The 26,076-nt window shown below is 41.0% G+C and overlaps 2 protein-coding genes across 4 annotated transcripts in view; both read right to left on the minus strand.

Annotated features, from left to right (window-relative positions):
• LOC146713048 (programmed cell death 1 ligand 1-like) overlaps positions 1-19,066 on the minus strand; it is a 178,376-nt gene extending 159,310 nt beyond the window's left edge. Inside the window, exons 1-3 of one of the 3 annotated variants that reach the window (XM_085452392.1) lie at positions 18,749-19,056; positions 16,759-17,103; positions 15,570-16,520 (exon numbers count right to left, since the gene is read on the minus strand). In XM_085452392.1, the coding sequence (XP_085308518.1) occupies positions 16,297-16,520; positions 16,759-17,103; positions 18,749-18,815 (636 nt within the window). In that variant the 5' untranslated portion in view covers positions 18,816-19,056 and the 3' untranslated portion in view covers positions 15,570-16,296. Of the gene's footprint in view, positions 1-15,569; positions 16,521-16,758; positions 17,104-18,748 lie in introns of those variants that run through there. The other 2 variants (XM_085452393.1, XM_085452394.1) reach the window with 2 other exon arrangements.
• On the minus strand, positions 1,220-6,946 carry LOC146713058 (low affinity immunoglobulin gamma Fc region receptor III-like). Its single transcript, XM_085452343.1, has 7 exons — positions 6,843-6,946; positions 6,350-6,385; positions 5,948-6,211; positions 5,619-5,868; positions 5,333-5,514; positions 4,260-4,358; positions 1,220-1,571 (listed from the first exon to the last, which is right to left on the minus strand). Exons 1-7 carry the CDS (start codon positions 6,871-6,873, stop codon positions 1,528-1,530), a joined length of 906 nt encoding a protein of 301 aa, XP_085308469.1. The 5' UTR covers positions 6,874-6,946; the 3' UTR covers positions 1,220-1,527.
• Positions 19,067-26,076: the final 7,010 nt, after the last annotated feature.

Consider the following 26,076-nt stretch of genomic DNA (forward strand, 5'->3'; position numbering starts at 1 on the left):
TGTCTACAAGCAGATCATCAGTGATGCTGTCATAGTTGGATTAAAAGACATTAAGATAATAACTTTTTATTAAGTATAAACACGCTGTATTGAATGAAAAAGTTGTGTTTGATGTCACTGTTGATAAAGATTCCCTTCATTTAAATATGTGTGTATAAGATGGCATATACAATCCAATCATCCATCCATCCATTGTTCAGGGTCGTGGGGGGTGGAGCCTATCCCAACTGTCTTAGGACGAGAGGGCGGGTACACCCTGGACAGGTCTCCAGTCTGTTCCAGGGCTCAAATACAATCTATGTACAGAAACATTTAAGTTGTAAAATACTCTTTGCTAATCATATTACATATTTAAAAGTTACTTGCTTTATGTTACTTTGGCAACTCACAATCTATTTTAAGCCAGTGCTGGTCTGGTTGAAGAAGATGGTGTGAGTTTAAAACATAAGCTTGAATATCAATGTGTGTGAGTGCTGTCCATGGTGCTGACCAACAGCTGGAATATCACAAGCTGAATGGACTTAGGCCCAGACTCGCTATGTTTTTTTTTTTTTTTCATTAAAACATATTTACTGAACACTTCTAAGTGTGCTATATACTGAACTTATGGACTAGCACTATGCTATCATTCTAGTATCGATCTAATATCAATAGCAGCGTTGGCATCAATCATTTCTGCTGTAACTCACTGAGGTGTAGCAGGAGGGGCTCTGAGCTGGTTCAGGAGATGAGTCTGTCCAGTCTGAGTCACATGTTCATCAGTTTGTAGTTCATCTCTAAACACTTCAGCTCTTTATGTTAAAACTCTGAGTGTTACACTGCGAATGTTTCCCAGGTGGAGTAACAATAAATGAACACTCAGTAAGGTTAACAAAATAAAATAAATTTATATTAATTATTACCAAAAACTTTTCAAGATGTTCTGTTTTTATTTGACCAGTTTAAATAATACATTTTTAAAAAGCCATGTCAGCAGCTGCCTGCTGGTTTCAGTGTCACTTACTGTAAAACATCAAAGTAAAATCTCTCTGTCTGAGATGAAGCTTTGCTGCATTATTTAAAGCCGTTGAATAGTTTCTGCTGCTGTGGTTTAATGCTTGTTTTCTTTTCTGCAATGAAAAGATATGTGGGTCGGTTAGCCACGACCAAGTCAGATTTTCCATCAGACATCTCGGTGAAACCCACAGAACCACACGAGGAAAATAAGTGAGAGCAAAGGTTTATTATTCACACAGAGAAATTAAATAGTTGCTGAGGGAACAAGAACAAGGTGCTTGAATCATACTTAAAATATAAAAAGTGAACCTACTGTGTCCATGAAACACATTAACATATTTATACTGTTTTTCACTGCAGCAAAATACATTTAAAACTTACTTAGATTAAAATCCTCATATGGTATTTGAATTTTTGAATCATTTTAATCTAAATCCATGGAAAATCATTATATGGATGTGCTCTGGTCTGAGGTGCTGGGATGAACCAGTTAGAGACCAGCAGGAGGACAGCAGTGGTTGGACTGGTGGATTACTTCAGTAAAGAGTAGATGGCGTCTGGCTCTGGTTTAAAGTCTGAACACAAACAACAACAGGAAAAATGATTACAAGCTTTCTAGTTCTTGGTGACTTTGTTGAAAGATTTAGTCACATTTCTAAATGTCCTGTGATAAACTGGTGTAGCCGACCTCTCACCATGAGCACCTAAATAAGCTCCAGCTCCCATGTGAAACAGTGAAGCAGTAACAGTGAGCAGTGGTGAAGCATCTGAGTGAAGCGAGGTGCTTCACAGCTGTGTCAGAGTGAGCAACTAACTGGCCCACAACATTTTGAACAAGTATGAGGGTGAAAGTGGGCTCACATGTGAGTTTATTTAGTGTGACGATTGCGTGATATGTAGACTCGAACTCTTCCACAGCATGCATTTTTAATTTCTCTTTCATATTTGGGCTGATTGGGACGTGATGAATGTAAAAACAAAGAATTACCAGATTTTTTTTTACCTAATTTTTGTTTCTAAGAATAATGAGAGCCACATATGACGATATTCGTTTAAAATTTCGATAGAACAGTAGCAGTATAATGTCCTTGTAAGTGGATATCAGGCCCATGTAGAGCAAAATTGAGTATTTTGGTCTAAATAACCCAAAATGTGATGTCCACAGATGTGGACGGCAGGTCCTAGGAGGTTAAAATACTAGATTTAAGTCTTAAGTCACATAGATATCATGACATATTTGATTTAATTAACCTTGTAGCCTGTACACTGGTCTGAAATCGGTCTCTTTAGGACATGGCTGTCTAAGTTAATGAACAACTGTGAAAATATAACTTTTGATTTATGTAATACTAATTACAAAGGCTTTTTTATTTTTTGTTTATATTATTAAACAGGATTTTTTTTTCTATATTTTAATATGAGTGACATTTCAGGAAATGTTGAGTTCCTGAGTTGTCTGGGTCAATCTTTAAAAGTGTGCCTAATATTAAAGTTAGTATTTGATCTCTGCAAATATTAGAACATTTTTGGCATCTACTTTACATCAAACCCAGCACCTCATTTTGATCAAAACTGGGGTATCAAGCTTTAGACACAGTACAGAGCAGTTAGAGCGCAACTAAAAGGACTGTGCAAAGATTAACACATGTATGTAACTTTTGTAAATGGCTGAAGCTTTTCATGGTCTTTGCATTTCTCAACACTTCTGCTGAGAAACAAAAGCTACCCTAACTAGTTGAAGGTGCACGACCACAGATCTGACACCTTTTTCAGTGCAAACTGATGCTTCACCACAGGGCAAGTTCTCACGATATGAACTCTGTGCTTGGCCAAACCAGAACAGAGAAGTGTCATCAGCTTTAGACTACAGGAAGGAGCTGCTGTGGTTTTACATGCAGAACATTTTAAGTAGTTAAAAAATTCATTGTAGTGAAGTTGTCTCTTTATACACTTCATATTAACAGCACTTTCAACCTGTTAACAAACTGTATGCACCAAAGCAAGAAAGCAGTGTAACTGAATTCAGTTTTATTAACAACAGTCGCATCGAGGAGTTTTTTATTGTTAAATAAAAACCCTGGAAGGAAAAACTCCCTTTTAACAGGAAGAAACCTTCAGTAGAACCAGGCTCAAGGAGGGGCGGCCATCATGACCAGGAGGGGGGTGCAGGACTAAAGATACGCTGTAGAGATAAAGCAGACACATGTGAGCCTAATCTGTTCAGTTGTAGCACTGTGAAAAGTTATAACACACCTGACATCTCTATAAAACAGAACTGTGGCTGAGTCGATGTTATTAGTAAAGGCCAAGTGTGGCACAAGAGAGACTGCAGATGTGTCCTATTTGTCCTCTCTCCAAGAGGAAGCAGTGTGAGGTGTACTCTTACGGGAGACTGTCTCAGACTAAAGAAACATCAAGAAAAGAGTATGTGGTGGATGTCTTTGTCTGTGTTTTCAGCAGCTCACTCTGAGTCGTTTGTGAGAAAGGTGGAGTCAAAACAATTGAAGCTAGGTCAGAGTCCTGACCCATGGGTGCATGAAGGCAAGTCCTTAACCTAATATGATAGTATTTAACAAATATTTGAGGACAGGAATTATAGTAAAGAAATGGACAATAGAAACAATCAAAGGGTAAAGGTGAAAACAAATTAACAAAACACAAACAATTAACCAGTGACTAGATTTGGGCAGGTTTCACAGTTTGGAATATGCGAGTTGTTTATGCTCACTTAGTTGTTCAGGAAAGGTCAGTGATGAGAATTTATTGAATATCTTTATTTTATGTTCCAAAGAAAGAAATCTGCCTGTATGTTATAGATTGAGTCTAATGTATATAACCTCAGGTCTGCATTTTACACAACTGACCATCAAATCCTGATTAAAAGATGGTGGTATTATTTGTAATTTAGCCACAGCTTTAAATTTTTACTGACTTGGGCTTTGTATCTAATGTCCCCTAAGCAAACAATCTTCGATCAGTCCCCATCCTTCAAGACACATGTTAAACATCTGTCTAACAACTGTTTGATTTTTGTTTCCTTTGTTTTCTTTTCTTTTGTTACGTCAACCCCGAAAAATATTATTCAATTTAAGTCAGAAGTTTCTAAACAGGATCATGAGATGCTCATTCCTGTGTCATCATCTGTAACTCTTTATTTTCTCCACTCGTAAATTTGTCCTGAAACACCTGCAGGTTATTTAAAATGCTGTCAGATAGACAGACTCATATCGCCACAGACAGCAGACCAATAAGAGCAGCTGTACCTCTCATCTGTGATCTGGTTTTCTTGTCTTTAATGATGATTCGACCATAACTGATGTCTTCTGTTCTCACTGCCGAGTAGATTACTGCTGCATCACTGTCTGCACAATAAAACACACAAAATGTTGGAATCACATAAATATGAAACAGTAAAGTCCTTTAAACTTTGAGTAAAGCTACATATGTTACACTGAGTTAAGCTAATTATAAAAGGAAATTATGAATAAAACCATAGTAAGTTTACTTAATGTGAATATGAATTATTTATTTCTAGCGCCTGATAGAGAAACACCTGCAGGTAACTTTAAAAACAATCATAAACAGGAAACTGTACGACTGCAGAGGTGTTAGCTTGTGTTAACCACAGACAACAAACACAGAGGGCAGCATGTAAAGAGCAATGCTCAATGAGCACAGAGTGAAATTTTACAGACTTAAAATGACTGAATTATTAAATTTGGAGAGAGGAAAGAAAACAAATTTTACACTTTAAAAAAGCATAATCAAAATGACTGAGTTTAATAAATTTGAATAAAGGAAACAAATCAAATGAAAAAAATGTGACGTTAAAGGCATGACATACAAAGATGGACTCTGGCGAAATTACTACAGGGTTCAACTTTAGCATCAATTTAATAGAATGTTTCTTTTTCTATTACAATGCACAGTTATATGCGTTTGATCGTCCCTCACATAATTCATCTATGAATATAATCAGAACTTCATATTTCATAAAAAGTATTTTTTTAAATTGGAGTTGAACAATCACAAATAAATAACCGACAAAGGACCTCAAATTACCTTTGTTTTGTTTTTTTGGATGTTGATGACTTGATATTTTAACATCACTGTACAAGATGTCATCTGTGATGCCATCTCCCACAGCTTCATCTCGATCTAGTGAAATTATTAAAATTTAATTTTTCACAGTGAAAAGTCCAAATGAAAAAGAAAAATTAAATGGTTTTACAATTGTAATGTGAAATTACAATAAAAAAAAAATCATCAAATGATAATACACAAATAGTATAGCATACAGATTTACATAACCACATATAAAATTCAAAAGTCTCACCTTCAGGTTTCCTGTGAACACATCGTCTCACCAACAGAACCAGTAACACCAGTAGAACCACAACACACACTGATCCAACACATGACAACACAGAGAGAACAGGAGGAGAGAGTGATGGAGGAAGAGTGATGGAGGTGGAATCAGGAGGAGGTGTGGATGTAGGTGGAGGTGTGGATGTAGGTGGAGGTGTGGTGGTGTTTCTCTCTAAAACAAAGCAAACACAGTCATTAAGTCGTCGTCACATTGTGAATGTTGAAAGCTGCAGAAACACAGACAGGTGAGTGTGTCACCTGTGACAGTGATCCAGCTGGATGGAGACTCTCCATGACCGCTGATGTCACACTTGTAGAGGCCTTCATCAGACCTGGAAACATGCTGGATGGTCATGTGACCTGTAGGCTGCTTCCTGATGAGGGAGCCATCTTTATAGAAAGCAGCTGGGAGGTTGGAGGGAGTGGTCTTTGTTTTACAGAGCAGAGTGACGTCATCTCCCTCCATCACAGGGAGGACAGGACTCTGCAGGATCACTGATCCACCTCAACACAGAGACAAACTACAGCATTTCATCCATTTACACACAGCTTCATCAACACTAACTCCACACACTCAGCTTACCAGTGACTGTCAGGTTAACCATGTTACTGATGGGACACTCTCTGGACTCACACCAGTAAACTCCACTGTCATGAGGCATCATCATAGTGATATTACACGAAGAACCAGCTGGTTTCCCCCACCCATCTCTGCAATGAGTCCTCTGTCGTGTGCTTGTGTTTCTCCACAGAGTCCATCCAGCAGAGCTGTCGTCCTCCTCACAGCTCAGAGACACAAAGTCTCTTTTAAAGAACTGAGAGCTGTTGGGACTCACAGTCAGACGAGCTGAGAGGGTTACAATGAAAAACTGATGATCTGTTTACTTTTTTCTAAAAACTATCACAAATGGCAAACATGAAACCAATCAGGTCATATCAGTGAGCATTTATCAGGTTCAAACTGAGACAGAAGAAGGTTACTGACCTTGGTTTGTTGTGCAGCTCAGCAGTGAGATCAGAACTAAAGAGAAATGACACTCAGATAACAGTCTTATTTACCATGTAAAATTCTCAGAGGAACTTTGTTACTGACATAAAAGTATTCACGCAGTTTGGATTTTTTGATGCTCCTCTAGTTTATATCTAAAACCAACACACAGTAATTATTATGCACAAGGACTAAGCTTTGAGTATACACACATTAACCACTACTTTTAAATAACTCAGTAAAGTCATGTGTCCACTGTGCAGCTGTGTTGATATAATGAGTGAATGATTTGATCTTTTCACTGCCTGCTGTGTTTCCTCGACTCCTGAGCAAAGATAAAGAGTCAGTTCAGACCTGCAGTTGGTCCTCGTGGTGTTTGAACTTGAATTCAGCCTGATTTGTTTTTCATGTCTTCTCCTCCATCATCAGTTATCAGGAGAGCAGACAGTCAAAGTACAAGAATTCAAACAAACACAGAGATTCTACTTACAGAGCAGACACAGCACAGATGTTTCCTTCATCGTCCTTCTCACTCATTTGAGCTTTTTTTCATTTCTGTCACTGACACCAAGTAAAGCCCGCCCTCTTCCTCTGAGCACCAGCTTTCTATTGGTTCACAGGCAGAGATGTGTAACGTCTGCATTCAACAATAAAACTGTAAATACATTATATATATATATATATATATATATATATATATATATATATATATATATATATATATATATATATATATATATATATATATATATATCCTATTCATGACTGACCAACCTGTGCACTGCCTGGATTGATTACAAGAAGGCCTATGACTCAATGCCCCACAGCTGGATACTGGAATGCCTAGAATTGTACAAGATCAATGGGACCCTAAGAGCCTTCATCAGGAACTCAATGGGGATGTGGCGTACAACACTAGAGGCCAACTCCAAGCCCATAGCACAAGTCACCATCAAGTGCGGGATCTACCAAGGAGATGCTCTGTCCCCACTGCTGTTCTGCATAGGCCTGAACCCCCTCAGTGAGATCATTAACAAGACTGGCTACGGATACCGACTACGGAACGGAGCAGTTGTCAGCCACCTCCTGTACATGGATGACATCAAGCTGTATGCCAAGAGTGAACGAGACATCGATTCACTGATCCACACTACCAGGCTATACAGCAATGACATTGGAATGTCGTTCGGACTGGAGAAGTGTAGTCGGATGGTATCAAAGAGAGGGAAGGTAGTCAGAACTGAGGGGATTGAACTACCAGAAGGCAACATTGCAGACATAGAGGACAGTTACAAGTACCTGGGGATCCCGCAGGCAAATGGGAACCATGAAGAGGCCGCTAGAAAGGCTGCAACCACCAAGTACCTGCAGAGGGTCAGGCAAGTCCTGAGGAGTCAGCTGAATGGTAAGAACAAGATCCGGGCCATCAACACGTACGCCCTGCCCGTGATCAGGTACCCTGCTGGGGTAATAGGCTGGCCAAAGGAGGAGATAGAAGCCACTGACATAAAGACAAGAAAGCTCCTTACCATGCATGGAGGGTTTCACCCCAAGTCCAGCACCCTGAGGCTGTACGCTAAGCGGAAGGAAGGGGGCCGGGGACTGGTGAGTGTCAGCACCACAGTCCAGGATGAGACAAGGAACATCCAAGAATACATTGGGAAGATGGCCCCAACTGACCGAGTGCTCAGTGAATAACTCAGGCAGCAGAAACCCAAGAAAGAGGAGGGAGACGAGGAACCATCATGGAAGGACAGGCCCCTGCACGGTATGTACCACCGGCAGATAGAGGAGGTGGCTGATATCCAGAAATCCTACCAGTGGCTGGACAAAGCCGGACTGAAAGACAGCACAGAGGCACTAATCATGGCAGCACAAGAACAAGCTCTGAGTACAAGATCCATAGAGGCTGGGGTCTATCACACCAGGCAAGACCCCAGGTGCAGGCTGTGTAAAGATGCCCCAGAGACAATACAGCACATAACAGCAGGGTGCAAGATGCTAGCAGGCAAGGCATACATGGAACGCCATAACCAAGTGGCCGGCATAGTGTACAGGAACATCTGTGCCGAGTATAACCTGGAAGTCCCAAGGTCAAAATGGGAGATGCCCCCAAGGGTGGTGGAGAATGACCGAGCTAAGATCCTGTGGGACTTCCAGATACAGACGGACAAAATGGTGGTGGCTAACCAACCGGACATAGTGGTGGTAGACAAACAGAAGAAGACGGCCGTAGTGATCGATGTAGCGGTTCCGAATGACAGCAATATCAGGAAGAAGGAACACGAGAAGCTGGAGAAATACCAAGGGCTCAGAGAAGAGCTCGAGAGGATGTGGAGGGTGAAGGTAATGGTGGTCCCCGTGGTAATCGGAGCACTAGGTGCGGTGACTCCCAAGCTAGGCGAGTGGCTCCAGCAGATCCCGGGAATAACATCGGAGATCTCTGTCCAGAAGAGCGCAGTCCTGGGAACAGCTAAGATACTGCGCAGGACCCTCAAGCTCCCAGGCCTCTGGTAGAGGACCCGAGCTTGAAGGATAAACCGCCCGCAGGGGCGTGCTGGGTGTTTATATATATATATATATATATATATATATATATATATATATATATATATATATATATATTTTAATGTTTATTATTCTATTCATTTAAAATATAAATAGTAAATTGTTTTCAGAGAATCTGAATTTATCAAAGTTTATTAGATTTCATGTCTATGGTACCATCAGAAATGCTTTCACTGACAAATTCCAATGTCTCCTGTTCTCTGCTCTCTGTAGTTTTAGTAATAAACAAATCCATTTCCATTATGATGCTTTGGTCAGCGGTGGTTTGGTTCTTCCTCAGCTCCAAGACTATTCCACTCTGAACTTTGGAGCTGCTCCTGGCGACTGGGGAAGTACATTTGGCTAATCATATTGAGGATTAGCCGGAGGCATCTTCCTTGGGGGGCTCAACCCGGGGTAGCGGTCATGTCCGGTTAGGGGCTCTGTTGGCTCTCAGGTGACTGTTTCCTCGCGGCTGCGTGCAGCGGGGCTAGGGGAGGGTCTGTGCTGACGGACGTGGGTTACTGACCTGGTAGCCTGGCTGCCCCTGGGTGGGTCCAGGATGGGCGTGAGGTTCTGGGGGCGCTCCGTCTCTGGGCTAGGGCCTGGGCCCGGCCTCGGGGGCTTGGGTCCTGGTTGGTGTGTTGCCGGGGTTGTGGGCGGGTGGGTGCATGGGGGCCCAGCCCTGGAGCGGGGTGCCGCCGGTGCATCGAGCCACCTGGGGGGCTCTTCAACTGGTGGGGGAGATTGTCACATCTTGCAGGAGCTTTCCTCTCCTCAGGAGCTCCCTCTGCAGGAGGGGGAGATACAGGCGAGGTGGAGGAAGATCTCAGCCTGGGTGTTTATTGTCTTATGTAGTCTGGAAGATGAGTGGATGGTGGGGTGGGTGCAGTTTTCTCTGTGGTGGGGTCGGGCGGGCTGTCCCGGGCTCTGTGAGGCCGGGGGGTGCTGCTGCACTGGGCCCCGGTCTAGATCGGCCTGGGCCCCCTTTCCCTGGCAGGTTGCGGAGTATGGGGGTGCCTACTGGGGTCAGCGGGGGAGCTGGCCCCAGGGAGGGGTCACTTGCCCCTCCCTTCCTTCCCTCCCCATCTCCAGCTGCCTCCCTCTTCCCGCTCCACCACAACCACCCACACATGCAGGACCTTGGAGTAGGGGTATGTTACCAGGGTGCAGTGGAGGCTATCCCCCCCCCCCCCCCCCGTTGCCCACCTCTCAATTTTAAATACACGTAGACATTGAGGGCTAGCAGGAGGGACTATGCGCCTACCTGCTGCTCTCTGGCAGGTAGCTCCATGCCCTCCTGGGTTTTAAATGCACCTTAGAACACATATGCATCAACAGTACAATGAGCGGGTGGAGGGAGGTTTGGAGTCTTCTCTCACCCCCATTCTCTGCGACCTGCTGGAGCGGGGGGGCTAGGAGGAGGAGTTGGCCGTCCGACTGCGGTCTGGAGTGTGGGGCCTCCCTGCTGCTGCGGAGTCAGGGCGGTCTGCCTCCCCCCACCGCAGGGAAAAGGGTAACACCACCTGGGTCTGGGTGCAGTTCCCCCCTCCAGGGGCAAGGGTACCTAGACCCGGTTCGTAGAGAACGCTTGGGGAGTGTGATCGTGTGTACAGTGTCTCTTTATGTCTGTCTCCACGTTGGTTGAGTGTGGAGTAAGTGCATATGAGAGCATGAGGGTGGGAATGGATGTTTGTATCTGTGTGTGCCTGTATGTCTGTGTCTATATGTCAGGTTGGGTGTCAGGCGCCACCTCTCTGGGGACATCTCAGGCCCTCCAAGGTTTGGAGGCCTAACTCCTCCTACCACCACTTCCCCTGCCAGTGGCGGACTCCCTCAGACATCGGTGCGTTCGTGGTTCTTTGTGTCCGGGGATGGGCGTCCAGGTACACACTGGCTCACTCCATACCTGCTTCATGCCCTGGAGGACGGGGCTGTGCCCCCCCCCCCCACACCCTCTAGCAGATTATTACATGAAGGAACCTTTAAAAAAAAAAAAAAAACAAGCGCGTCCATGCTCACAGGTGTACACACAGGTGATCACACCCACAAACTACACCCTTTTTGGCTCCTACCTCAAAGCACACTGTGTTCTGTTGATCTTATGTGCTGCACAATAATGTTTAATATTTAGTATTTACTGTCATATTCCCATATATCATTGTGATGTTGTTTATTCTATTACTCTTGTTCTCTTCTGCTTGTTTTCTTTTTTCTTTCTCAGCAGGTGACCCAGGTGATTGATATATGCATTTTTTTTTCTCTGCCCGTTCTGTTGGTTTTTGTTTTTTGCCCTTCTCCCCCGTCCCTCTTCTCAGCTGTTTCTCTTTCCCTCTTTCTTTCTCCCCTTCTTTCCCCCCAGTCAAGTCTGTCCCGTATTCAGCAAGTGAAAATAAAATAAACAATAAAAGGTGAATCAAATGGACCATTACGGAAAGGCTGGGATGGTCAATTTGGTAAAGTAAATCCGTTGGGCATCTTTCTTTGCCTTTAGACAACAATTCTGATGGCAAAAGAGCCAAACGGGACAGGCCAAAAAAAAAAATAAAATAAAAAATCATATTGAGGGACTGATCCACCGCACCAATGCCATCAAGGGTGAATTCGCTCGGGACCATTTCCTCCATGCCCTACTTCAAGATGAGCTGTGGATCCAGACACTGTTAGCTCATCTTAAGTCCCTGCAGGAGGCCCCAGAACTGGCTATGGAAAGGGAGCTGATGTGCATTGGGACTTCTAAACCCCTAACTAAGCTAGATGGATCAGGGCATATGGGACCTATAGGTGGGCCAGGCCCCACTGAACCTGCATGGACAGAGGGACTGACCCAATTGGAGAGTGCTGTCACCCTGCGTGGGGAACAAAGGGCAAAAACAGGACCGAGTGTCTGCTGGGAATAAGGATGGCCGAGCCATCTTACCCTGATGCTGCTCCAGCCGGTCAGAGAATCCCCCGCCGCCCCGCCCTCTCCTCCCTGCGCACCTCGGAAACGGAGGGCGCCCTTGCTCCCAGCAAATGGGCAATAGAAAACCGATCGGTACCTGTGCCATTCCCAATATGCGCTGGCTGCAGCATGAGTACGAGCAATTTGGGGTTTTTTTTGCCAATGCCCGTGATGCCGCCCCCCACCACAATGCCGCCCCGGGCAACCGCCTGTGTCGCCCATATCAAAAACCGCTACTGACTCCCCTATTACTTCCTTATGTTCATGTACCTCTGGTCACTGTTGTACATTACCGTTTACACTACTGCGGTCACTCCGTTCAATTACTCTGATAAATTACTCTGTTTACATTACTTTGGTCATTTTCTTTACTCTACTTGCAGTGCTCTGTTAATACATTGATCTGCTAATGTGGCACAAAACACTCATTCCATTTGCAGAATATACATTTTCATTTTTGTAATTTAAAGATATAATTTCAGATTTCAGAATCAGGTGAAAAAAAAGACACATATCCTCTCCCACTGTTGATGAGACTCTTGACATGGTGGCATCATCATGGTTCTGCGCAATGAAGTATCACGACTACTGTGTCTGGACATTTGCCCTCTTTATTGAGTTTTGCCACAAGAAAACAAAAAAAGATTTAACCTGCTTTCATCTCTTTATATCCGATAACCCCTCATAACTGATACACAATTAGGACTGGCTGTTATATGTTCCTCTTTAGGCACATATCAGTTTGATATTTGAAGGCCAGCACTGACCTAAAATAATAACTTATCTTAAATGTGTTAAAACAAAAGTAACAAGTCTGTTTTGAACCTGAAATGAGCAGAAAGTACAAATATTTATGCTAAAATGTAGAAAATAAAAGTCAATAAATAAATAAATATGCACATAAAGTATAGATACCTTACAATAATAATGTATTTTTATTTGTACTAGGAGATGGGTCCTTTGTAATAGTACAAAAGGAGATGTAAAGAAAAGCTGATTCTTGACAAACTGTGAAATGAGAGGAAGTATGTGTGTATGATCCACCCAAAAAGTTCATGTGCAGCTTGCTAACAAAGCTGGTGCTGAACATGTTGTGTAAAAATTAAGAATTTTATTGATTCAAACATAATGTGTAACTAACATATAAACTGAACACTTTGCATTTTTGAAGAGGAGGAAGAGAAATAATTTCAGAGAGCTGAACAGAGCTAGCAACACTAGTGGATGAATGAGCACTTCACCCACACTTCTAAATTTAGCCACTTCTGACTATAAAAACAAACTTAGAGGTACAAACTTTTCTTTCATTGAGTTTTGGAGGCTACTGACGCCTTCCCTACCACGTCATCAGAGAAAATCAGTGATTTGATTATGAGGTCACAGAGACTGACAAATCCACTCTTTGGAGTAACTACTCTGAATATGTACAACAGATATAAAAGTGAAAACCATTGTGTGTAGTTGGAGTGCTTTCCTTGGTCCCACCTACGGGAGAGTATTAGGGCCACATTTAAAGAATAAAGTCAAAATTTCAACATTAAAGTCAAAATATGAATATTACAGTTGTTTCAAGACAAACTGCTATGATTGCTGTAGTGTAGTGAAATCATATTTCAGAATCAGTTTTACTCAAAATGAAGGAAATTATCTATTGTTTACCAACAGAGTGGTGATCAGTATAAGGACTTTGAAAAGATGGTGTTGAAAGATGTGGTCAGACCAACAATTCTATAAAATGAAATAGCTAGCAGTGGACAGATAAAGGCTTGGGTAAGGTTACACCCACATGTGATACAACATAATTCCTCTCAGATTTATGTTGTATCACAAGATGACTGATTAATTTGTTTCACAAAGTCATTGGAGCAGGTTGTTTTGAAGACTGCGTAGCAGCTGAGGAAGTTTGTCAAAGTTTGACTTCTTTTTTGATTTTTTTTTTCTTAACGTGGCCCTAAAACTCCTTCATACCTTTTTCCTCTGTTCTCCATTGAAATCACATTCTAGTTCAGGAGTAACATCATTTAATCTTGTTCAGAGCACATCAATACAGCTTTCCAATCAATGTTTTATTTTGAACTAACAAGAAACAATAAATAATTTAATTTGTCTATCTCAGGGCTCTAGACTAACTTTTTGACATGGGCGCACCAGTACGCCTAACTTTAAAAATTTAGGCGTACCGGCACAAAAGTTAGGCGCACTCAAATTTTTCAACCGCATCGCTTAACACCGCAGTTTTACATGTGCACTTTCTTTGGGGGGGGAAGTCCATACAGACAATATTAATTTCTAAATTATTAACTAACAAACTTGTGCTTAAAGTGCTTTGTCAATATTGTAGAAAATGTTAAAAACTTAATCATCATCTTGGCCTCCTCTGACGACCTGTTTGCTGCTGTCTGCTGCTGAAAGGCCGTGGGGAGAGGGGACACTTGGGCAGTGCATTTACTGCAGCATATAATGTGTTTTCTGGATACACTGTGCTTTTTCAGCATTCAAATATTGATGGCACCGTGTCAGAGCACTGGCTATGAATTTCAGACAGATCAGGCTTTAACTTAACAAAAAAGTTATCAATAGTTCTTTTCATCTTTTCTTATTACCCACAGCTACAGTACATCCACTTCTCTCAGGCCTAGGCTGCTCACTAGGGCTGAGTATCATCACTGATTTCTATAATCCATTCAATTCCGGTTCTCAAAGTCCTGATTTGATTCAATTTAGCCTCAGACAGTCAGAAATATTATAATTCTGATCATTTATCAGTACTGATACACATGAGACTTCATCAGAATTGTGAAAATCACAGCAGATGCCTTTGTGTGAAAGTAACTGAGAATAAAACACAGGAAAACATGAAGGAGATTTTCCTGGTCTGGCTTTTTATAGCAGATAACCTTAAAAATATTCTGCAATTTTGCATAATTTTAAGAAATTTAAATTTCTTCAGTATTGAACAGCAGAAATTAGGCTTTCTTGTCCGAGGTCATTTAAGTGAAAAAAGAAAAAGCGCTGTAAACAACGCTAGACTGGTGGGTAATAAGCGAATGAATAATGCAGAAAACAGATTTGAGACGGGAAACTGTTCCTGAAGTACAGAGAGAGAGAGAGAGCTGTGCAGGAAGTGTGATTTTTATCGTGGTGGAAGCAAAACAGCAAAAGTCAGAGGGAATTCATGACGACATTGATCAAATGTGAAGCGCAGTTTGCTGCTTCTTTTGCTGCAGGCTCGGTGAATTTTGGTTGGAGAGAGACAAAACCTGCAGCTCAGAATCAGCGCAAAAAGACGTAAACACAGCGCGGACCCGAAGAATCGCTAAGCTCCGACAGCGTGTCCGTGTTCAGGCCGTCGGGTGAGAAAGCCGAGAAAGACGAAGCTGATTCTGATGTGTTGGGTCCGCTCCGTGTTTAGGTCTTTGTGTGGAATCCGTTAATGAATTGATATCGCTTTATTCAAGCTACTCACCTCTCTCTTCCACCTGCACTTTCAACTGGACCACGGCCAATCAGAGAGGTCCCGCCCCTGACTATCTCTGATTGGTTTAGTCCACGATAGGGGCATAATGTGTGTCTGTTGTTGACCACACGGAGAGTTACAGAGATTTTTTTTTGTTACCGGAACAGTTGGTCGCACCTGTGCGACCAAATATTTATTTTTAGTCGCACCACTGAAAAATTTGGTCGCATTTGCGACCAAATTGGTCGCACTCTAGAGCCCTGTATCTGCTACAGGGCATTATAAATGAAGTCACATAAAGTATAAAAAATACATAAAACAAAATATGTACCCAGCCCCATCAGAAAGTATGCATAATTATACTGTAACAGCTGATCAATACATGAGAATCACTGTGTGCTTCAAACTTCACAGAAAAAGTTTGATCTTACAAACAGCTGAACCTGACGATCAGACCCATTCAATGATTCTGATTCTGTAACATGCAAGGCACTGCATTCATGAATACTGGGGGGGAAACAAAAACTTATTTTTATATCAGTATAAGTTAAGCTTTATGGACAGTTGAGTCAGAATGAACACCTTCTGTAAAAAAAAAAAAAAAATAGTTATTTGAAGATTTCCTAACTTGACTTTTCTTGAAAACGTCAACAAACCGTTCCACATACAAACAGGATGCAAATAAAACGATGTAACATGTTACACTGACATGATCAGCTAACTTGGACAGATTTGTTGCTCCTTGTCCCCAACTTCTGTTCTTCTTGATTTTATAATCACTTTTTTTTGTCTTACTTCAGGCAAAGTGAAAATATTGAGGGAATGATGTTCACTCCTCTGTTATTTAAGCCCAAGCTCAGCTTATTTATCAAACCATTGTCCATCCTCTGAAATCTCTTTGGAAACGTGCGACTCTTCTGGTTTTCTACTTGGATGTTACTTTTATTTTTTTAGCTTCTTCAGTCACACATTATCCTTGTATTATTATTATTATTATTATATTATTTGTTTTAGCAATGCAGGCTTCTCTGACTCTGTGTGATTCACTGAGCCATTTCCATGCTGCAGTTCATCAGGAAGCTGGTGTGGATGCTGACTCTGTTGTTGTTTATGTTTTCTATAGATCAGAAAACCAACAACAGCAACAAGAAGAACAGCACAAGCTGACAGACCAACAATCAGTCCAACAGGTCCATCCTGTTTGTCTCCTCCTGTCTGACCTGCAGGTGAGAAACAGGTGTGAGGTGTCAGCTGTCAGGTAGGTGATGAGTGAAGAACAGAACAGAATCCATTTCCTCTTCAAACTGCTGTCAGACATTATCTACTGCACTCTGATCACATCACTCAGACCAGCTGCTTTCTACAAAGTCTCATCAACAACATCTTTAGAAAAAAACATCAACAACCAGGAAGCAGCTTCACCTCTGATCACACACACACTCAACTCTACTCACTCACCTGGAGGATCAACATGAAGGTTAATGATGCTGATGGGGTCATTGTTCTGGGGATTTGTTCCGGACATGAACACATGACATTTATACATGCCAGCATCAGCAGTCGTCACATTCTTCAGAATCAAAGACACGTCTCCATTCTTCATCTGACTGTCCTGCAGATCCACCCGGTTCTTAAAAGATGGATGCTGGTTGTCTGGATCCAACTGCTCATTCCGATAAAAAAGCACATATTTATCTCCCAGGTCATCTCTGCTCCACTCTAAAACGATGATGATCTTGTTGTTTGGAGCTCGACATGTCAGAATGACGTCCTGTCCAGACTCAGCTGTGATGTTTTTCTGCTCTGAAAGAGGAAACAACACAGAGCAGAGGTTATATTACACATTGTTTACACTGGGAGTTGCTGTGTTCAGTGATACTGAACAAAATGAGAGCTGTTATCATTGAGAGGATGAGGAGAAGATAAAGGTGCTGCTGAGCTACAGTAAGTGAAATCTAAGAGGAGGAAAAAATGTTTGTTCCAGCTATCATTAAAGCGAAAAATGCTGCAAAAGCTGCATTTTAGCCACATTACAGTAGTCTCCCTCAACTAGCGTGCAGTTACCTTTTTCTGGTTCACAGTCCAACAACAGCCACAAGTATTCACCTACATCTTATCATCAGGCTTTGCATGCAGCACAACAAGAACAGGTGGACTCTTCTGTATCAACTATATTAACATCTGAAGCTGTGCCTTTACAGCCCTCTGCATCTACAATTCCTGTGGTCTTTACTCCTCTTTATTAGTGCAGCCTCTTCCTCCTACTTCACCGCTGCCTCCGGCTACTGTTATGATGCCTCAAGATGCCAATCTATAGAACGTATGTGGATAAGTGTCGCCACTCAAACAATATCGCTTCATAATCGCTGATAAGGAGACAAAGTCAAAAGCCAAGAAGCCAAGACTTATAGTGAACTCTTCAGATTTTGACAGTGTCACTGTCTGCAACTCCTTGCTTTCTCTCATCTAACAAGTATGATGGAAATGATAATTGCTTCATCAAGTGAGCCAAATTCCTGCAGTCATTTTGACAGAGGATTTAAATGGTAAATAGTCTGTATTTGTGTAGCGCTTTTCTAGTCCCTAAGGACCCCAAAGCGCTTTACACGTTCAGTCATCCACACATTCACACACACATTCACACACTGGTGATGGCAGCTACATTGTAGCCACAGCCACCCTGGGGCGCACTGACAGAGGCGAGGCTGCAGGACACTGGTGCCACCAGGCCCTCTGACCACCACCAGTAGGCAACGGGAGAAGTGTCTTGCCCAAGGACACAACAATCGAGACTGTCCAAGCCGGGGTTCTGCTGGTTTTATTGTCCCACAAACCTGTCCATCCACTTTTTGGTTGAGGAGGGTCACCCGCCCCAGATGTACTCAGGTGCACTTCTACAAGATCCTGACTGTACGGCATTGGAAGCCAGATGACGTAGGCCATTTCTGAATGCTCATTGGTTGGCAGGTGAAAAAATGTAGCAGGAAGTGATAGCAGAGTTTACAAAGAACAAGAGAACCTAAAAAACTTCAAAGATCAAAAACTAAAGCACGAAAAGCACAGACAGTGACTGTAGCGATACTTGTCTTTGTTTTTAACACTCGGGAGCTTTTGGTATGTTAGCCTTCGCTCTGCTCCCCGGCTGGCTGACAGACCACAAACAACACGAGCAACAGACGCCACAGACCGATTAAAGCACAGAATCTGTGCACTGCCATCATTTTAACCACAGATCTCACTTTAGTCAGAAGGACAGTCCCCACAGTGGTACAGATAGCAAACATGCTAACTCTACGATAAAACAAGTAGACCCCACCCAGCCTCGTGATGCGTTCACGGACACAAACAAATGGAATCGAAATGAACAAATTATTTGTGAAGTAAACGACAAAGATACCATTTTTCCTTTTTTATCTCAGAAGGGAAATTTTTGGTTTATTAACCTCACCTGCCGAGACAAACACGAAGATGCCAAAAAACAGCAAAGTGGAGCAGAGTGACGCAGTTACAGACATTTCCGTGTTCTTCTTTCTGATGATCGGACAAGTTTGTTCTAAATGTGCTAGTCTGATGATATTTTCTGCGAATAACAGACTATGACTTTAAAAAGTAACTACAGGAGATTCAATTTAAAGTTTAAGCAAGACAAAGATTATTTGAGCTTCAGCCGATCGTTTCAACTTCAAACTTGCGTTCAGTTCTCTTAAGGTAGTCGCATTTAAGTGACGTCAGGTTCGCTGAGCTATACGAACAGTAAGTGAGTCATAAGAAAAGAGGTGAAAACTAAAACAGCTCTGAGTGTTTCTTGAATGATCTCCGTAACCACTCTCATCCATAAACAATCAGCTCCATGCTAGAGACCAAAGGACTTTAAAATCGTTCCACTGTACAACAATGTAAATATATAAAAATGAAGCCCTCAAACACTTTCCTGATTGGCGTCCTGTCTAACTTCTTAATAAGGACTAGAAAGTTTCTACCCAAATATTTGCTCATACAATTAAGGTAGCTTTAGCTTTCGTAACTGATGAGACACAAACAGAGGAATTGGTATATCTCTGATCATATAAGAATAGTATTAGACCTTACTGATTATTTACTTCTCATTTGATTTCTACAAAACTTTTGATTCCATCCAAAAAAAACCAAAAACATTCTGCACTTGATAGGTTTAGCTTTGGGGCGTTTCTTCTATAACACTATCAAGAAATGTACACAAATGTGAGTTGCTTTACAAAACTGAAGTCTTTATTTTCTAAAGCATTAGATTCCACTAAATGTGAACAAAACTTTTAAAGACTCCATCAACCATGAAACTGTGAAAATAACTCAATTTCTTAAATAAAATCTGCACTGTTTATTTACGATGCAATTAGTTCTTTGTAAAATGTCAAAATGTTAGTAATTATTTTTATTTTTATCTTAACCTTGTTTCTATCTTACTTCACTATATTGTGAAATTATAAAGAACACCATTATGAATCCCTTCCCAATATTCTAAATGTTATTTATAATGTCCATCCATCCATCCATCCATCCATCCATCCATCCATCCATCCATCCATTTTCTTCCGCTTATCCGGGGCCGGGTCGTGGGGGCAGCAGCCCAAGCAGAGAAGCCCAGACCTCCCTCTCCCCAGCCACCTCCTCCAGCTTATCTGGGGGAACACCAAGGCGTTCCCAGGCCAGCTGAGTGATATAATCTCTCCAGCGTGTCCTGGGTCTGCCCTGGGGCCTCTGGTGGGACATGCCCGGAAAACCTCTCCCAGGATGCGCCCACCTCAACTGGCTCCTTTCGATGCGGAGGAGCAGCAGCTCTACTCTGCACAGCAAAATCTCGAGTGTTAAATTAACACTAGAGAGTGTCTATATGTGTCCACACCTCTGAGTGTTAAATACAACACTGTTGAGTGTTAAATTAACACTTTTGACAGTGTTATATGTTTAAAAGTAACCTAGTCAGTTTTGAAGATTAACAAAGACTAACACTGAGCAGTGCTGATTTTCTAACACTGGAATATTTCTAACATTTTGAGTTAGTATTTGCTGATTCTCATTCCCACTGCGTCACACTCGGCTGTTTCAAGGCAAGCTGGAGGCCATCACCTGACGAAGCCAGCAGGACCACATCACCTGCAAAAAGCAGACATGAGATCCTGAGACCACCAAAGACCACCAAAGTGATCTCAAGTAAGTAAGTCTGGAATTACTTAATTGATCCTGAGGGTTATGGAACAAAAAAGTCAAGTGGAAGACCCCCCCCCACACACACACACACACACACAATTTCACCAGCACTGAGCCGGAGGATCCTCAACCCAAATGAAGTCCGTTACTGGTGGCAACTGCAGCCCCATAACCATCAGACAGCGACTGAAGAGCTTCAAAACCAAAACATCTTCAAAGGCCTCGTCTCATTGAACAACACAGAACTGACTGTTTGTGTTTAGCAAGAGTGCACCAAACATGGAACACTGAAAAGTGGACGAGAGTTTTATTCTCTCATGAGAAAAAATGTAACCTTGATGGTTCTGATGGTTTCCAATGTTACTGGCATGACAGTACCTGCCACAATGGAAGAGGAACCATAATGGTCTGGGGTCCTTTTTCCTTCAGTGGAACAATGAAGCTTCAGGAGGTGTGAGGCGTCAAACAGCTGCTGGCTATGTCCAGATGTTGCAGAGAGCATCTCTCATGACTGAGGGCCCTCGTCTGTGTTGTAACGACTGTTTTTTTTTTCTTTTTTAACAGGACAATGCTACAGTACACAATGCCCGCAGGACAAGGGATTTCTTCCAGGTGAATAAAATCACTCTTTTGGAGCATCCTGCCTTGATCTAAATAAAATTGACAACCTTTTGGGATTTGTTACGTGTCTGCAGGCTGTATGTTTTCTGAATGGCCTTTCTCCCAAACTGATGAGTCAGTGGGTTGAACAATACACTGTGCAGACTGTCAGGCATGGTTTACAGAGTGCAGATGGTCAATTGGAATAGGGTGGATGAGCTCGGATCATCTTGCACCCTACCAGCCCTCGATGCCATCTGAGGGGGAGTCAGGGCTCCAACTCCAGACTCTGAGCACAACTTTCAAGATGTCTGAGGCTGAAATGACTTTGTTGTGGACAAGTGGGTTGTTTGGCACAGTTAACCACCTAGGTGGGAAGAAAACGTTGTTTCGTTTTGATTCTAAGGAAAGTGTGTTTATTGTACATGTTATGGTTATGTTGCTCTTTTAGGTTGATCTTGCCAATTTTGCTGTGTTGTTTTGACTTAAAGTTGTTTTTGTGGTGGAGCTGTTACACCACTGAAGTAATGTGCAGATTCGTTGACCTTCTTTGAAGCACTTTGTTAGTGTGTCTGTAAATGTTGACCAAAGAGCTCCCCCTAGTGTGTTATTGGGGTAGTGCAACCTGAAGTAGTTTCACACGTCAAAATTAATTGCTTTGGGATTCCTCAGCTCCCTTTGTTTTAAATAACTGCACTTAATTAAGTGACAAAATGTGTTTATTGGTCCTCACTTCAAAATAATATAAAAATTGAAACTAGTAACTTAATGATCTAAATAATCACTGAATCCTCAGCAGCTTTGTCTGAGTGGAAAAGGGTGTGTGTGTGTGTGTGTGTGTGTGTGTGTTTGCATTGTGGTATTGTTGTATTTTTGCATTATCCCTATTAAACTGGTTCAGCAGTAAGAAAACTGTGTGAATGAGATTTCCTGCTTTTTGTAAAGTTTGATAAACTCTAAAATTAAGGGCTACTACAACATGGAGCTTCTTCTTTTTCTTCTTCAGTGTTGGTTCATCTGTCTGTTCAATGTTTGTTATTAGAGCTAACATAGCTCTGGTTATCTTAGACTGACCGACTAATAGATCCAAACAGTAAAATTTTAAATTTAATGTACACAGCAAAATCTCCAGTGTTAAATTAACACTTTTGACAGTGTTATATGTTTAAAAGTAACCTAGTCAGTTTTGAAGATTAACAAAGACTAACACTGAGCAGTGCTGATTTTCTAACACTGGAAAATAACTCAAAATGTTAGAAATATTTCAGTGTTAGAAAATCAGCACTGCCCAGTGTTAGTCATTGTTAATCTTCAAAACTGACTAGGTTACTTTTAAACATATAACACTGTCAAAAGTGTTAATTTAACACTCAACAGTGTTGTATTTAACACTCAGAGGTGTGGACCCATATAGACACTCTCCAGTGTTAATTTAACACTGGAGATTTTGCTGTGTACTTTGGGTGTTTTTTTCTCTTGAGGGTTTGTTTTTATGTGAGTTTATAAGAAAGTTATTTAATTTCCAAACTTTACTTATTTTTTTACACTTAGAAACATCTGAAGAGAAAAAACAAAGATTGTTTAATTCTAGTTTCATTTATTATTTCATTTATTTTTGCTGTTCATGTTTTCTCCTCATGTGCAGTGACAGAAAGAAAGAAAGGACAAATGTGATGAAACTGAACAGAAGAGAAGTGGAGTAAAGTGTGACCAAGAGGAATCATTAAATGTTAACTTCCTGTCTTTTTGCTGGCAGCGAGTTAACACTAGAAGTGAAACTGTTATAGTGTTAGTGGCTGCTGTTTCATAAATTTTACTTAAAATATTTAAGTATTTGGGCACTGAGCCAGTGCCCAAATACTACAAGTATGTGTAGCTTACACTTTATAAGATAAGCATAAGAAATCTATACTTATTTTTTTCAAAAGTTAAACTTCTTGAAATGTATTATATTGAGGTAACACTGACTGAGATACTACGTTGAATTATTCGAGCTGAACTATTAAAAATATTCTCAAACTGAAAATATGTTTGTGTACTATACACTATGGAGTAAAATATATATATTACCACATAGAGGACATTTAGTGAGGAAACACAAGCAGGACAACCAACCACATGTAAAACATGAGAAGCAGCAAATAGTCCAGGAAGAAAGAGAGGCAGACAGATTATGTGACTCCTGCCAGCACTTCTCCTAAATCACATGACTGTAATCAGATTGACATGATCTTCCTCTTTATACTGTGTCAGTCTGACAGTTTTTGGTTCTTCAGATGATAAAGCATATTGAATCCATTTAATATGATGGGTTTTTTCAGTCAACAGTAAATAACATGCTTCACACTAACTCCGCATGACATTCATCTGTAACCAGTAAAGTGAAGCTTTAATCCTGGTCCAGATGGGTTGACATTAACAATCTGTTAATCTACTGAAGCTCACAGACTTCAGTCAACCTGTCAGATTATCTAAAAAACTGAAAGACGTCATTTTAAACACTTACTGTTGTTCTGAAGGATCTCTGAAGCCCTCCAACACTCTTCTGATCATCAGGATGGAAAAAATAGGATTTACATGAATAAATCCATCCATTTTCTTCTGTTTGTTTGGGGGCAGCAGCCTAAGCACAGAAGCCTGTCCTCCCTCTTCCTACCGACAAAAGATATAATCTCTCCAGCGGTTCCTGGGTCTGCTGCGTGGCCTCATTCCAGTGAGATATCCAAAGAACATCTCACCCAGGAGGCGTCCAAGACGAATCCTAGTCAGATGCCCAAACCACCTCATCTGGCTCCTTTCGATGTGGAGGAGCAGCATCTCTATTCTGAGCCTCTCCTGGATGGCTCAACTCCTCACCCCATCTCTAAGCGACAGATCTGGTTTACAAAAGTAAATGTTTCCAACTAAAACTGTAAAGATGATCTGTAACAAGTTTCCTCTGTAGCAAACTGACTGAGCTGACCAGTAAACTGCTGTTTTAAACAGACACACCCAGATCTGAGATCTTGCCACAGAGAAACCACTGTACGCTCAGAGATTTGATTAACAAATTTCAAAATGCAAACTAAGGTGTGACCATAACAGGAAGTGAACTTATTTCACTGACACAGGTAGATGTGGAGACAACTTCCCACTGCACTCTGTGAATTTACATCAACTTGTTCTAATGAATAACAATAAAACCCCATGTTAACATGCTTAGGCTCACATAAAATATACACTATTTATAATTAATTGTACACACACACAACTCAAAAACCTCACATGAGAATTAAGGTCTCTGTTGGGGCAGTATTTACTTTTATGGGAGCAAAATTATACATTTTTATATAGTCCTTAGTTTTCTTTGTTCTGGTTAAATGTACAGAAATTTGTAGTGCAACAAGACTCAGATAAGAGCAGCATGACAGATGTTTACTTTGATTAGACGACCAGTATTTAGGAGGAGGAAATGGATAATAGGTATTGATAACTGGAGACGAACAACTTAAGCATATTATATATAATATTATATTACAGCATATGTTTAACTGATATTATCTTAAAATACTATGAACCAGGATAATTTGATAAATATGAATGTAAACAATTTATTCAACGTTTTAAAGATAAAATTAATTTGAGGAAAAATTTGTCCTCATTTGACCTTAAAGAAAAGGTCAGAGGTCCAAAGTAACATGATATATATGGAATCCCAGATATTATTCCCTACAAGCTGGTACACATCAATACAAACTAACGTTTACGTTTTATTGAACTTTGACAGACATGCTAGTGCTACTAAACACATAACCTCCTTGGTGAAGGTAACAACAGCAATAGATGCAGAAAAAAATGTTCACAAATGTAAGAAAACAAACAAAAACATTATTAGTAAAAATCTTAAACACTGACTGTGATCAAAGCCACTTACTTTATTCTGGTCTTGTCTCCATCTGGTAGTTTTTCTCAGCATAACGTCATCGGCTCATAACCACCATCATGTCAGGAAACATCTTCAGGCTTGAAAAACAGATTTAAATCAGAAAAAAGTTACAATTAATTTAAAATGAAAATGAATCAGTTTTACACTGCCCACTCCAGCTGTCAGGGTTTAAAGACAAAACTTTGCCAAGTCTGTGAACGTCTATGAGAACAGAAACAAGTAGTGGTTTGTGCTTTCTCAGTAAACTGAAGGCTCATATGACTATGTGGGATATGTGGCTGCTCAAAACAAGTTACAGCAAAGATCTATTCTTGCCTTCATTTCCTGAAAAAATTAAAACAATAACACATGGATCTGATAGTGTTTACTCTGAAAACATCTGGAGGAATCTTTAAAGTCAGCTTTGAGTTTGTGGAGAAGTGAGTCTCAGAAAGACGTGAAAACTCTTCATGAAGTCGTCACCTCAGAATGATCTGATCAATCAATAATTTACTGATTACAATTGTCCGATCATCAGCAGCACTGAGCATGTGTGTGTTTGCATGTATGTGTGTGTGTGTTCATCAGTATCCTGGTCAAACTGGTTCAGTGAGTATTATTGGTACAGATGGACTCATTCATTTCCTGCTAGTGTGTACAGTTTACGTACATCATCATCTGTAAAACAAGCTCTACCTAAACATGGAGTTATTTTTAAAATGTTTCTGTTGTTTTGTCATCATCTCTCTGTTTGTGAAGTGATATCAAAGATTATTGTTAATGTGTGTACTTGTGAATATTCACTTCCTTTCTCTGTGCTGAAGTGGGAGAACAGAAAAAAGAAGCTGTTGTCAGATTAACAGTAAACACTTTGGAATTAGTGACGGGAAATAAAACAGAAACAGTGGTTCAGGGGATTTTAGCACATTTGTATTTCTTTAAAATGAACAATTACATAACCATAAAACATTTGAGCTTTGATACATTCTAATTACTTAAAACCAACAAAGAGCTTTGATTTCCTACGTGTGAGATTTGTTGTAAAGGGCAGAAGAAAACTTCAGATCTCTTTGAGTCCATCAAAA

The sequence above is a fragment of the Copadichromis virginalis genome, linkage group LG3 (assembly GCF_057382275.1).
Source record: "Copadichromis virginalis isolate Kocher_CV1m ecotype Utaka linkage group LG3, C_Virginalis_male_GT1.1, whole genome shotgun sequence".
Classification (NCBI taxonomy): Eukaryota; Metazoa; Chordata; class Actinopteri; order Cichliformes; family Cichlidae; genus Copadichromis; species Copadichromis virginalis.